Genomic DNA, 14,529 nt, shown 5'->3' with positions numbered 1-14,529 from the left:
GGAGTTGGCTGGTAAGGTCCACAAAGACCTACATCTCTGCCCCCCCACATACTCCCCCACCAGACCCTCCACAACACATAGACAGCCCCCCACTTACCCCCCTTATCTACACTTCCCACCAGCCATTTCCCCCTAACCCTCAATCCGATATTCTAGGTATCATCGAAGAATCGATGACAAATGTAACCCACATACCATACATAAGTACCCAACAAGGCACATCAAATAGACCCAAAAGAAACAACATAACCCCCGCCCACCAAGAAAAACCACAGATCATACCTGAGCACTCACCCACAAAACGCTCCTACTCCACATTACACGTCTATCTGAAAGTCCACGTAAGACACACTCCGCTACAAAACAAGTGATTTGATTTTACACGGCAAGAAAAATGTTGGGGCTTTTGTTTCAGAAATCACTAGACCTTTATACAATATCCTTAGTTGATGTTAACTATTTAGCTATGTTGACGCAATTTGTACAATCTGTAATGTAACATGTCATTTTGTTTGATCTTACCAATAAAAACATTTGGGGAAAAAAATACATGTGGCATAAGCATATGTTTGGAAGACCATGGGCATCAGTGCACTTGAAGAACTTGTCTCCAGAATAGCATGCATTGGGTCTACAGGGGCTTGGTTTTGGCCTCCCTTTTCACACTTGTGCGGTTTGAAAGTCAGCATTTTGGCTGCAACTTTAATGCAAATTTGCAGCGATGTGAAGCAGTGCCTGTATAATCTTGAGGTCTGTGGACCTCCAAGTCACACCAAGGTCAGACCAGAGTGGTGCAGGGGCTGCTTTGAGGTCACTGCGACTTGATGAGACACGGATGTGAAGGGTACTCATTGGAAATGCATCCTTGTGGAACTGCGTATTAGTTTGTCTAATGGTCATTTTATTATGTATCTATTAGATTAGCTAAATGACTTAGAAGGGTGAGGCAGGTACACTGCCCTCAGGTTCAGTGGCCTGGCAATGTTCACATCTGTTGGACCAATGGCATCGGGTGATCTGAGCCACTGTGGTGCCTGTTCACGGGAGACTGCCCAGGTTTCCCTACTAAGTGAGGGAGGCATCGGACGTTGCTCTGTTTGAGTGTATCTCAGACTATACGATTTTAGAGCATTTTATGAGATGGTTCTCGCCTTCCTTAGTCAGGTCAATTTTGGCCTTGCATTGGGTCTTGGAGCAAAAGTTATGGGCTAATTATTGTAAAACGATTAAATGGTAGCAGCTTTAAAACTGAATAGGGACATGAGGTCTATCTCAAGATCTCAATCTGATGGGCATCCTTCTTTTTCAGTTCGGCTCGGTTTGTTCAGTTATAATCTCTCCAGGTTCAAACCCCACCATCCAAGTGGAGTTAGAATAAAAAATTGCAGAGTAAAGCGAGGCCTTGCCCAAAGCGTGGTGGGCGAAGCGAGGGACCCTGTTACAAAGTGCTACCATATGTCCACTTTCATGGTGGGGCTTGACCCTGGACTCAGGGCAGAAGGTACTAGCAACTGCGCAGGCATCGTTCATCTTCAGAGACTTTTGTGGTTTACTTGTCCTCCGTACTGCGCATGCGCATCGCTTGTGGACACTATCCGAAGGGGGGGGGGGGAAATCATCCTTCGGGCTGGCCACAGCTTCTGAGGTTCACAAAGCTCCTAGCTTCGGTGGTGGATGTGCTAAAGACACAAGGGATTTCAATCTCAGTATACCTCAAACTTTTCTCAGGAAGTAGTTGGTCCAGATTTTTCTTCGATACATTTTGCAGTAGGAAGCTGTATCTAGGTCAAAGCACATTCCTTATATACAGTCTTAAACCAGGTCTTGGTAGAGGATCATTTTCTGTCTGGAACCTGAAGATTCAGGCATTGGATTGCTGAAGGGCTCTGTTACTGGATTGTTGCACAGCTAAAGATTGGTGGTTGATGGTTCGGAATCTAGTAAGGTTAAATTCTTCCTTTCAGGTATTGGAAGTTAATGACCACTGATGTTTCTCTGTTTGGCCTGAGGGTGGCTACAGGTCAGTGGACTTCACAGGAGAGTATACTGCTCATAAATATCTTGGAGCTTTTGGATAATATGCCATGCTCTGGATTGTGGTACAAACCAGTTGTAGGTTTTATCCAGAAAAGCCTCTCCAGGGGCGTGTGTGTGTGTGTGTGTGTGTGTGTGTGTGTGTATATATATATATATATATATATATATATATATATATATATATATATATATATATATATATATATATATATATATATATATATATATATATATATATATATATATATAAAAATGTTGTGACAGACCTAGCCGGGACACAGGCTTTTTGAGAGGACTGAATGCGAGCCTCTTGCCGACGGATTATGGGCCCTGGCTTTTAAGGGGCACAGGGTGAATGAGAACCCCACTATAATATGTGCTAGTCAGATTCAATGCTGTATATATGTGTATATATGTGTGTTGCCTCATGCTGTTGGGACACACACTGTTAGATGCTAATGTCATGAACTCCAGCCACCGGTCTGTTGTGTAAATGAGTCTGGTCTGAGTATTGAGTATTCACACATTGTTGTTTGTGCTAATTAATCCTCTGTTTATGTTCATGATAATGTTTTTATTGAATTGTTGGTGAGCTAGGAGTCAGTCTTATCCCTCAGTCAACTAGTCTGAGTGTTAATTTAGATAATTGGCTCATGCTAGTCTTCTACTGCAGGGCTCGACAAAACCCGGGCGCCCGGTCGCATTTGCGACTAGAATTCCAGACCTGGCGCCTGGGGCAGCACAGCTGGGGGTATGCTGTCTCCGTGGCCCCCCCCCGGCGCGATCGCGTCGGGCCGCGCCGCCGCCGGCCGGTAATTTAGCCCCCGGCTTTGAGGCCTTCTACGATCCTATGGTTCCTTCTGTAATCTGGCGCCCTCTTGTGGTGGCCGTTGGAATTACAACCAGCAATGCTAATGGATGTAATGCTAATTTTCCCTGTCTGCCAGCCTATCTTTCTTCCCTTTACTCAGAACCCCTAAAAATTATATATATATTTTATTCTAACACCCTAGAGAATAAAATGGTGGTCGTTGCAATACTGTTTGTCACACCGTATTTGCACAGCGGACTTACAAGCGCACTTTTTTGGGGAAAATGTATTTAATAAAAAAAAAAAAAATAAGACAGTAAAGTTAGCCCAATTTTTTTTAATATTGTGAAAGATAATGTTGCGTCGAGTAAATCGATACCAAACATGTCATGCTTCAAAATTGCGCCCGCTCATCGAATGGCGACAAACTTTTACCCTTTAAAATCTCCATAGGCGACATTTAAAAAATTCTACAGGTTGCACTTTTTAAGTTACAGAGGAGGTCTGGGGCTAGAATTATTGCTCTCACTCTACCGATCGCAGCGATACCTCACATGTGTGGTTTGAACACCGCTTTCATATATGCGTTCGCTTCTGCACGCAAGCTTGGCGGGACAGGGCTCGTTTAAAATATTTTTTTTTATTTTAACTTTTATTTTTATTTTTTTCACTGTTCTTTAAAAAAAAAAAAAAAAAAAAAAAATGTGTGTCACTTTTGTTCCTATTACAAGGAATGTAAAAATCCCTTGTAATAGAAAAAAGCATGACAGGTCCTCTTGTATATGAGATCTGGGGTCAGAGAGACCTCACATCTCATATTTACACTAAAATGCAATTTAAAAAAAAAAATTGTCATTTGAAAAAAAAAAAAAAAATGTCCCTCTAAGAGCTATGTGGGGCAATGACTTGGAGACAGGTGGGGGGCTTGGGGCTATCTTCCCCTCACTTGTCTCCATGTCAGGCCAGGGACAGGTCCGGATCGCCATCACGGACCCGGCTCCTAACTTTTTTAGCTGGCTCCTAGATTCCAAGCAAATTTGTCAACCCCTGTTCTACTGTATTATAAATACTTGGCATTTTGGTTCTAATAAATGAGTCCATGTTAGCACTAAGCAAGTCTCGTCTTGTTTTGTGCTTGTGAGCGGTTGGAATATCTAATATCTATATTCAGGCTGAGAGGAAGTGGTATATGACGGAAGCACTCAATCGGAGTTTGGGAGTTGTTCCGTCATATATATTTTAACCACCAGGGGGGCACCAGGAGTCATGCAGCACAGAAGGGTGAACCACATTCTGTCTGGGACAGCACAAGTGCTGTCTCTATTGTCAGTGCGTATTCCAGGTATAGGATAGTGGCAGGGGGAACGCTGCAGATGAATCTACTAGATTCCAAGGTCTACAACAAGTTGGGACAGGTTGTGTCTGGGATGAGGGTCCCACTGGCAATAGGGGTAGATGCACTGGTAACGCCTTAGGGACCAGTTCTCCCTTATTTGATGCTTTCCCTCTGTTTTGACTTCTGCCACATCTTTTGCAAAGAATCCGGAAGGGGGTAACACTGATAGTAATACTAGCCGAATTAGCCCAGGAGGGCTTGGTACACTGACATAACGAGTCTTGCTGGGGTTGCTCCTGGGACACTTCCAGTCCAGCGTCTTGAGTCCTGTATCTCAGCCCCTGGAAGCCCGCTTTGGTGAACTTCAATTACAGGACTTGAAAATATTTTTTTTGCCTGGGGTGAAACCAGGAAGTGGCATCCACAGAAATATGTGAGTGGGAGATTTTCTCTTTCTTTCTCCAATCGGTAGGGGAAAGGAGATTGGCCTTAAATACTGTTAACGGTCTTTTTTTTCCAGAGGCCGTTGTTTCCAACTCCTTGATTCATTCTTCATACAAAGTCTAACGTATACAGTCCCGCCTGACGGCCATTCTTGTGTCCTTGGGACTTGAGTTTGATCTTAACTGTCCTTGCAGAGGCCACTTTTTAAACCAATCAAGGGATTCTGTTGGTCCTTTATCTCAGAAAGTGGCTTCTTTGGTGGCTATCACTTCACTACGTGGAGTGGTAGAGTTGGCGGCTCTTTCATGCAAGGAGCCGTTCTTGGTCTCCCATCATAAGGAGATGTTGTGTCCTCATTCATTTTTTTTTTTTTTTTTTTGCCTAGAATGGTGTCTAGTTTTCACTTGAATCAAGACTTTGTCAAGTTTTGCCTTCTTTTCTGATCCTCAGTTGGCTGGAGTTGGATCACTGCATACTCTGGAGGTAGTGCTGGTGGTCAGAATTACTTGATTTGTCGGTACAGGTCAGGAATCCTGGTTTGTGCTGCGAGTAGAGCCCAGGATGAGCAGGAGGCATCCAAGTTAACTATATTTTCATTGGATTTGCCAGTTAATTATTCAAGCCTATGGCTTGAAAGGGCAAGGTCCCCCACCCCTTTTTTTGGTAAAAAAGTGCTCGCTATCAGGTGTGTGGGGGTATCTTGGGCCATATGCCATCAGATGTCAGTGACTCAGGATTTAAGGCCATTACATGGTCTTTTGTTCAGCCATTCACAGATTTTTACCAGATGGATATCAAAGCCACAAAGGATACTGCTTGGCTACAGTATGTTTTGGGCGGCAGAAGGAGTCCTTCTCCGGTGGCAATTTCTGTGATTGTGTCTCCCTCCCCTCATGGGCATTTCTTTAGGACATCCCGTATAGTTGTCATTATGGTAGCTCTGTATCCCGTGATGTACAATAAAGTTAGGATTTTTCCATCATGCCTGTAAAATGAGAAGTCCCTCCCCATCCTTTTGGGATATTCATTACTTTACTACAAAACTGAGGTCCTTCCTGTGTAGAAGGGGGTTATATAGGGGTGGACTTCCTGTTTTGACTATCTGCCAGTGTCCATCCACCAGTAGGCGGTGCATAACCCATATAGTCGCTATTGTGGTTGCTCTGTGTGCTGTGATGTACTCCAAGAAAAGGATTTTACAGATACAAATTTTTATTTTTTTTTCTCTAGGGACTATGCTAAAAAAATATATATAATGTTTGGGGGTTCTAAGTAATTCTCTAGCCAAAAATACTAATTTTACTTGTAAACAAAGTGTTAGAAAAAAAGACTATTCTTCAAGTGGTTGATGACAGTTATTTATTGCTCCTTTTTGTTCATGTTGAGATCCCCCCAGCTTATAAATCTGCTGATCTGTATACAACGGTTAGAAGATAAACTGCACAGTTTCTCCGTTGCTGAGAGTTCAGGTAGTAGATTTCCACTGCAGCCTGTATACACGCCCACATGTGTGATGTCAATATCATGTGACCTGGCTATCTCTGAGAACAAGTAAATGTTCTCTCCAGCATAAAATACGCAAGTGAGCATGTGCAGGTTGGCTACCCTGCCTGTGTTAGCTGGCTTTCCCCAAATAGACAATGCAGAAGGGGGAGGATCTATGCATACAGGATAAAACAGCCTTTTTACACAATGCAGAGGATTAACCCCTTAAGTTCCACAGTGAGTATAACAAGCATTCTATGCTGCATATCCAGACAGATTTTACTGTTGTGGGTTTAGTAACATCTTAACATATAACATCTCCATGTAACATATTAATATATCTCCATATACACATAGGTTTATCTTGATTATCCCTGAGCAAGAGCAATCTAATAGATTCCCCATCAATGCTCTTTTACTCCTGCTGGTAGATGTACTTGACAGTTTCAGAGCCTTTGGCTGAATACCTGAAGTATGACCGCATCTGATAGGATTCAGTCAATGTTTCGTAGACAATTTTCCACCTGCCCCCCTTTTAAGTTTGTTAAATTGGTTAGTGCTGATAGGGCCACTCGTTGCTTGGGTTTCAGCTAATTCTCAATGAAATCCAAGTTGTGTTTGGCCAGCTTAAAGCATTGCATTAGCTGAACCTCCCAATATATCCCTTTTGCAAATCCATTAGGGGCTGGTAACAGTTTTGTCTGCTTCTTAATGTATTCTTTGTTCAAATATGTGAAAATGCATGTCAGAAAAAACAGATAATTCATCTCACAACAATGCTGTGGTTTTCCCTTGCACTTCAGGTTCTCCCTAATTGCCACCACCAAAATAAAGGCTTGCTACAGAGTAATGTAGATGTGTATGTTAAATAATAGTGTTTTTTTGTTAACAAGAGATGGTTGGTTTGATTTCAGATGCTGTCACGGGCTAAACCAGCTGTTGGCGGTGATCTACAACAGGCTGATAAACAAAATAAAAAGGGAAAGAAAGTTCCCAAACTGGATGATTTGCTGACTCAACGTGACTTTACAGGGGCAATAACTCTACTGGAGGTATGATGATTGTTTTATTGTAGTTAAAATGCATGGGTTTAGTTCCACTGTAACTGTTTCCCAAAAGAAAGTTGGAAATGTTCAATAAATGTTGTTACATCCATATACAATCGCAAAAATGTTTTCTGCAGTGTTTCCATTCTGCTTACTAGCTCATGCACAGTGTATGGTACATTCAAGGCATACCCCTGGTGACAACTGACAGTTGCCACTGTGCTTATGTGAGCTCTCAACCAAACTTCTAAGCCCTCAAATGACTGGTGTCATAGCTAATCAAATGTGCAGCAGCATCGTAGCTGCAGATCTAAATAGAGGCTAAAATGGTGCCGTCTGTGGCTCCAAAAGGAAAAGCATGTTTAGTTCTTTAAGATTTTAAAGTATAAACCACCCAGTTTCCTAAATTTTTGGAGTGCAGCACAAACAATAGCCAAAATCTTCATACCACAAGTTTAGGAAAGGCCGATAATCACTTGAATCGCAGCTCTTTTAGAAATGCTTACAAACAATTATTACTTTTCAGAAAAAATAACAGTAATCCTCACTCTTCTTGCCAGACAATAGAGACATCATTGTTCAGGCGCTATCTGGCTTAAGCATCTACTTCTGGAATATAACTATCCATACCTGTATAGAAATGTGGCTGGTTCAGCAGGGACTGACCGAATTTTGATCCATGTATGGGCTAGCTGGTTGTACACAAGTTGATTTGTTGGGTTTTTCCCAATCAGTACTGCCAGTTATATCCTCCAACACTAATTGTTGTATTCTCAACACAACACAATAGTGCTGCAGGACTAATTCCCCCATCAACCTTGAGTGTGTAGATGGAGGAATTGGCACATTTGTTATTTATTTTTTTTCCATTCAACCTGCTAGTAGTTGAAGAAAAAAGTATGGTCTGCCTTGGATGCTGGGTAAAAAGGTAAAACCAGTCTTTTAAATCCAATGTACTGCTTTTTATTTTCAAAAATATGCCTATCAGCAAAATATTTTTATTCTTGGGTGTTCAGCATTACAGACAACATTTTTCTGTCCTTCACGGAGGGACAGATCACTTCTATATTTATTCCATACCATGTTTTATACTGCCGCCTAAGAAGCCAGTAGGCTGTAACTCCTCCCTTACCAAACCTGCTTGGTGTCCTAAGAAGGTAGGAAGTCTCTCCCAGCTTTTCTGATTTAGAATTCTTGTGAATATATTTCTCTTTTGTTCATTGACAGACTCAGCTCTTTTAATTGTTGACCTTAGGTTATCCCTCCACCTTCTGGATAGGGCTAGGCAAAACATGTAACACATGTAAAAACAGCAATACTGCACAGTACCGCCCAGGGGGCGGTCCCTCTGGCTATAACCAGTCACCCTGCTTCTGTCTAGTGTAGGAGAAGGACCTGGCTCCCTGAGGGGACCATTGGTCCTGGGAATTTTTTTCATTTTTTTTCTACAGTTTTGATCCTGTGATCTACAATCAACAGTTGGCTGGGTGACAGGCTGGATAATATAGATCCTTAGTCTCCCCAGCCTGGCCATTGAGCGTGAGCAGTCCCTAGCTACGCGCTGGGTTGGTCACGACATGCCCCTTCTGCTCCAGGGGTGGCCAGTGAGCTATATGCTCCGGGGCACACATATGACCGGGCTACTGCTGTCTGTGTCACAGTATTCCGTGGCCAGCAGCCACCCCGTACTGCTTGGGTGAGGGGTCTGTGGTGGAATACGTCCAGCAATCCCAACAGGAGGGGTAAGTATAGAGCAGCTGGGCATTCCCTGGGAGGTTGACTAAGGGGTTTCACTTTCCCTTTCCTCTCTCCCTATCCCTATCCCTCCTCCCCCTTCTGGAGCCGCTGTGTGACTGGGCATGAGGTGCGATGTATGTACCTGGCCAGGGGTCCTCTGGGGGGGCTCTGAGCTTTGGCGGGGCTGCACGGGTCAGTTTTTTTGCCTTTCTGCCCCTTTTTTCTGCGCTGTGAGGTGCCTGAGTAAATTTACCTCAGGAGAGGCTGCCTCACGGGCCGCGGCCATTTTCCTGTAGTCTATGCAGTGTATGGGCTGTATTTTCTAGAAGGTTTGGCGGCCATTTTCTTGGTGATTTTTGTACTAAGGATGGCTGGCACAATGCTGCGGCAGCACTTGGTTAGGGTGGTGTGTCCTGCGGAGAGGTCCCTCAGTCTGTGAGAAGCTAGAAGGGTGGGATTTGTGTACCTTGCCTTGAGTCCCTAAGTTGTGACAGGCAAGTGAGGGTCAGCATGGTGTCAGAACCTGGCGCTTCTTCCCCAGACATCCCTGTTATTGCAACCAGCTCACCTGCCCAAAATGCGGTGCCTATGGACACTTTGTCTCTAGTAGGAGCACTTATCACTGCGGTGCGGGATACCCTGAAAATACAGGATGCAGCAGGAACCTCTGCTGAGGTGGAGGTGCTTTGGGTTCCACAAACTGGCCCGCATGCCTAAGGTGTTTCCGTATTTGACTTATTTTGATAAGTTCATCTACAAGGAATGGGGAAGTCCGCAGAGGGCCTTTTCAGTCCCAAGAAGAATGTTGGTGTGTTACCCCTTTGAGGAGAGGCTCCTGAAAAAATGGACGCCTCCTCCGGTCGTTAACCCCCCAGGTATCCATGTTAAATAAAGTAACCACGATTCTGGTAGAAGGGACTCCTGCCTTCAAGGACCCTGCCGACAGGAGGGCTGCAGCAGTGGCCTGGTCCATGTTTATGGTAGTGGGGTCAGCGTTACGTCTTCTTAGAGCTGACAAACCGGTTGGTGCATGGCCTTAAAGTGGAGGTCCACCCTAAAAAAAAAAAGATCACTAATATTCTTAAAAAAATTAAACATTTGCAAAAACAATATTTTTTTTTACCTTGTCAGAAATCCCTGTTGCTAGGTAGTCTTCCTAATCTGCCTTCTTCCTGCTCCTCTGTGATCTTCCTCTTCTCTCCTCGTCGCGGCTGTGTTCTGGGAACTGTTCCCTAACACAGCGCGTCCCATTCACAAAGCACCGTGCGACTTGCGCATGCGCAGTAGGAAACGGGCAGTGAAGCCGCAAGGCTCCACTGCCTGTTTCCCTTAGTGAGGATGGCAGCGCTGAGACCCGAGAGCCGAGGGATATGCCAAAGGGGGGCGCCCTGGAAAGGTAAGTCTCCTTATTAAAAGTCAGCAGCTACTTTTATTTTTTATTTTTTTTTACCTGCTGACTTTAAAAAAAAATAAAAATTTCAGCTGAAACACCGCTTTAAGTATGTCTGTGATGTGGCTCTGGATACGGTCCCCCTGCTCTCTAGAGCATCAGTATCAGAAGTGGTGCTATGGCACCTCATTTGGCTTAAATTCTGGTCTGCAGACCAGGCATCTAAAAAAGCACTGGCGGATTTGCCCTTCCAAGGTGACAGGCTTTTTGGAGCTTCACTGGATGACATTATTAAAAATGTTACCAGTGCGAAGAGCACGTTGCTCCCATAGTCCAGGCAGGATAAGGAGCCACGCCGTAGGCAAAGGCCCTCTTTTTCCACTCAAACGACTTTTTCGCCCGCCCTGGTCTGCAGGTAAGTGTTCACAGTCCGACAAGGCGCCTGCTGAAGGACAAAAGTGTCCCTGGTTTCACAAGCTAAACAAGTCTGTGAAAAAAAATGTTACCGCATGAAGGTTTTCTCCCGCCCAACTCTCAGGTGGGGGGTCACCTTTGGGAGTGCAATGGGTCTGCAAGCTGGTTTCATTGGGATACTTTCTTTCTTGTCCACCAAACTGATTTTTTCCATCCAACCTACCTCTACTTCCAGCTCATCGGGAAGCCCTGTTCGGGGCAGTGCAGGACCTGCTACTACGCGTGGTGATAGTACCTGTACCGATGCTGGAAAGGTTTCAGGGATTCTACTCCAATCTGTTTGTACTCCCCAAAAAAGGAAGGGGTACATCCAATCCTGGACTTGAAGGCCCTCAACAGCTTTGTGAAAGTGCAAAGGTTGAGGATGGAATCGGTTTGCTCCCATCCATCTGGGAGACTTCCTGGATATCCAGGACGCGTATTTACATGTACCCATATGCCTCAGGCATCAGAGGTTTCTGTGATTTGCAGTCAGAAGAGCGCTGTCAGTTTGTGGCTCTCCCTTTTGGCCTGGCTTCAGCACCCCAAGTCTTTACCAAAGTGTTCGCTCCAATTCTGGCGCTGTTAAGGCAACATGGGATCGCAATTGTGGGTTACCTAGACAACCTCCTTCTAAGAGAAGCTTCCGCCTCAGAATTAAGGGAGGATGTAGTGATCACCATGCAGAGTCTCTGGGAGTTTAGTTGGGTTTTGAACCTAAAGAAGTTGGTGTTAGTGCCGACTTGCCACCTGGAGTACCTGGGCATGCTGTTGTCCCTTCAGACAAGCTGCGGTGAAGTTGTTGATGAACCGCAGGTGGTCGGTGCTGCGCTTCTGATGCGCGTTATGGGCCTCATGCTTATCACTTTCGAGGCGGTACCGTACACTTTAGAGTCGTGAACAAGGAGATTTTGTCAAAATGAAACAAATCTCCATTATTCCTGGATTGTCAAATTCAGGTAAGCCAGTTAGTCAGGGATTCCCTTTTCTGGTGGCTGAGGTATCCAGCCCTTCGGTCCGGGAGATCGTTTCCTCCTCTCCATTGGACGGTGATCACAACGGACGCCAGCCTGACCGGTTGGGGGGGGGGGGATTGCTGGGAGAACAGTCTGCCCTGGTCACGGGAAGAATCCCAACTGCTGATCAATGTGCTCGAGCTTCGAGCGATCAGGCTTTGCCTCTCCACATGGTCAATGAGGCTACAAGGGCGTCCGATCAGGATCCAGGCGGATGACGGCGGTGGTGTACGTCAACCATCAAGGAGGAACAAGGAGCTCAGCTGCAGCATGGGAGGTCACTCACATCCTTCAGTGGGCAGAGCGACACGTGCTGGCCCTGTCGGCCATATACATCTCGGGCGTAGAAAACTGGCAGGCGGACTACCTAAGTCGTCGGATGCTGGACTCGGGGAATGGTTGTTGCATTTGGAGGTATTCAGTCTCCTTTGCCTAAAGTGGGGCACACCAGATGTGGACCTCTTGGCCTCTCAGCTCAATCGGAAGGTGTAGCGGTTTGTGTCCAGGACAAGAGACCCCTGGGTGGAATGCGTCAGGCGCGCTGGTGGCTCCATGGGGGTATTATCAGCTGATTTATGCCCCCCCCCACACTCAAACACTCAAACTTCTACCACGTCTGCTGCGCAGAGTGGAGGCCGAGGGGATTCCAGTAATTCTGATTGCCCCAGATTGGTCTTGGCATCCTTGGTATGACGACCTAGTACGACTGGTGGCGGATGTTCCTTGGCAGCTACCACTGCGAGAGGACCTTCTATCGCAAGGTCCGATACTTCATCCTGCTTTACCATCGCTGGTTTTAATGGCATGGCTATTGAAAACCAGGTGCTAAAAGGACCAAGGCCTGTCAGACTTGGTAATTTACACAATGCTGAGAGCACGGAAGTTACATAGTAGGTAAGGTTGAAAAAAGTCCAAGTCAAACCTATGTGTGTGATTATATGTCAGTATTACATTTTATATCCCTGTATGTTGTGGTCATTCAGGTGCTTATCTAATAGTTTCTTGAAACTATCAATGCCCCTCGCTGAGACCACTGCCTGTGGAAGGGAATTTCACATCCTTGCCGCTCTTACAGTAAAGAACCCTCTATGTAGTTTAAGATTAAACCTCTTTTCTTCTAATTTTAATGAGTGGCCACGAGTCTTGTTACACTCCCTTTTGCGAAAAAGTTTTATGGTATTTGTATATTGAAATCATATCTCCTCTCAAGCGTCTCTTCTCCAGAGAGAATGAGTTCAGTGCTCGCAACCTTTCCTCATAACTAATATGCTCCAGACCCTTTATCAGCTTTGTTGCTCTTCTTTGTACTCGCTCCATTTCCAGTACATCCTTCCTGAGGACTGGTGCCCAGAACTGGACAGCATATTCCAGGTGCGGCCGGACCAGAGTCTTGTAGAGCTGGATAATTATTGTTTTATCTCTGGAGCTGATCCCATTTTTAATGCATGCCAATATTCTGTTTGCTTTGGTAGCAGCAGCTTGGCAGATTGCATGCCATTGCTGAGCCCATCATCTACTAGGCCCCCAGGTCTTTTTCTATCCTAGATTCCCCCAGAGGTTCTACCCCCCCCCCCCCAGTGTATATATTGCATTCCTATTTTTGCAACCCAAATGCATTGTTTGACATTTTTCTACATTGAACCTCATTTGCCATGTAGTTGCCCACCCCATTAATTTGTTCAGATCTTTTTGCAAGGTTTCCACATCCTGCGGAAAAGTTATTGCCCTGCTTAGCTTAGTATCGTCTGCAAATTCAGAGATTGAACTGGTTACTTCATCCTCCAGGTCATTTATGAACAAATTTAAATAGGATTGGTCCCAGCACAGAACCCTGGGGGATCCCATTACCCACCACTGACCATTCCGAGTACTCCTCATTTATCACCACCCTCTGAATTCGCCCTTGTAGCCAGTTTTCAATCCATGTACTCACCTTATGGTCCATGCCAAGGGACCTTATTTTGTACAGTAAAAGTTTATGGGGAACTGTGTCAAATGCTTTTGCAAAATCCAAATACACCACATCTACGGGCCTTCCTTGATCTAACTGGCAACTCTCCTCATAGAAGGTTAGTAGATTGGTTTGGCAAGAATGATTCTTCATGAATCCATGCTGATTACTGCTAATGATAACGTTCTCATTGCTAAAATCTTGTGTATATAGCCCCTTATCATCCCCTCCAAGAGTTTACATAATATTGATGTTAGGGTAACTGGTCTGTAATTCCCAGGGATGTATTTTGGGCCCTTTTTAAATATTGGTGCTACAGTGGCTTTTCTCCGATCGGCTGGTACCATTCCAGTCAGTAGACTGTCAGTAAAAATTGGGAACAATGGTCTGGCAATTACTTACTAGTTCCCTAAGTACCCTCGGGTGCAAGTGATCTGGTCTCGTGATTTATTAATTTTAAATTTCCCAAGTCTAATTTTTGATTTTGTCCTCTGTTAACAATGCAGGTGATTCCTGTGATGTGTTATAAGGATAAACACTACAGTTTTGGTTACTGAAGGCCGATTCCCTTGTGAAGACTGAGGAGAAGAATAAATTCAATACCTTCGCCATCTCCCCATCCTTTGTAACCAGATGTCCTTCCTCATTCTTTATAGGGCCAATATGGTCTGTCCTCCCTTTTTTACTGTTTACATACTTAAAGAATTTCTTGATTTTTTTTTGCTCTCCTCCGCTATGTGTCTTTCATGTTCTATCTTAGCCGTCCTTATTGCACCCTTATATTTCTTATTGCATTCTTTATAAAGACTGTATGCTGATGATC

General features: G+C 44.7%; 1 protein-coding gene across 2 annotated transcripts in view; it reads left to right on the top strand.

Moving 5' to 3' along the window:
* Positions 1-14,529, top strand: part of IFT56 (intraflagellar transport 56) — an 872,526-nt gene that overhangs the window by 46,175 nt on the left and 811,822 nt on the right. For both annotated transcript variants that reach the window (XM_077452501.1, XM_077452500.1), the window contains exon 2: positions 7,028-7,165. In XM_077452501.1, the coding sequence (XP_077308627.1) occupies positions 7,028-7,165 (138 nt within the window). The remainder of the gene's footprint in view (positions 1-7,027; positions 7,166-14,529) is intronic.

Source organism: Lithobates pipiens, unplaced genomic scaffold (genome assembly GCF_037356315.1).
Source record: "Lithobates pipiens isolate NorthernLeopardFrog02 unplaced genomic scaffold, aLitPip1_a1.2 Scaffold_23, whole genome shotgun sequence".
NCBI lineage: Eukaryota > Metazoa > Chordata > Amphibia > Anura > Ranidae > Lithobates > Lithobates pipiens.
The sequence above is the reverse complement of the archived record's forward strand: the minus strand, read 5'-3'. Positions and strand labels throughout refer to the sequence as shown.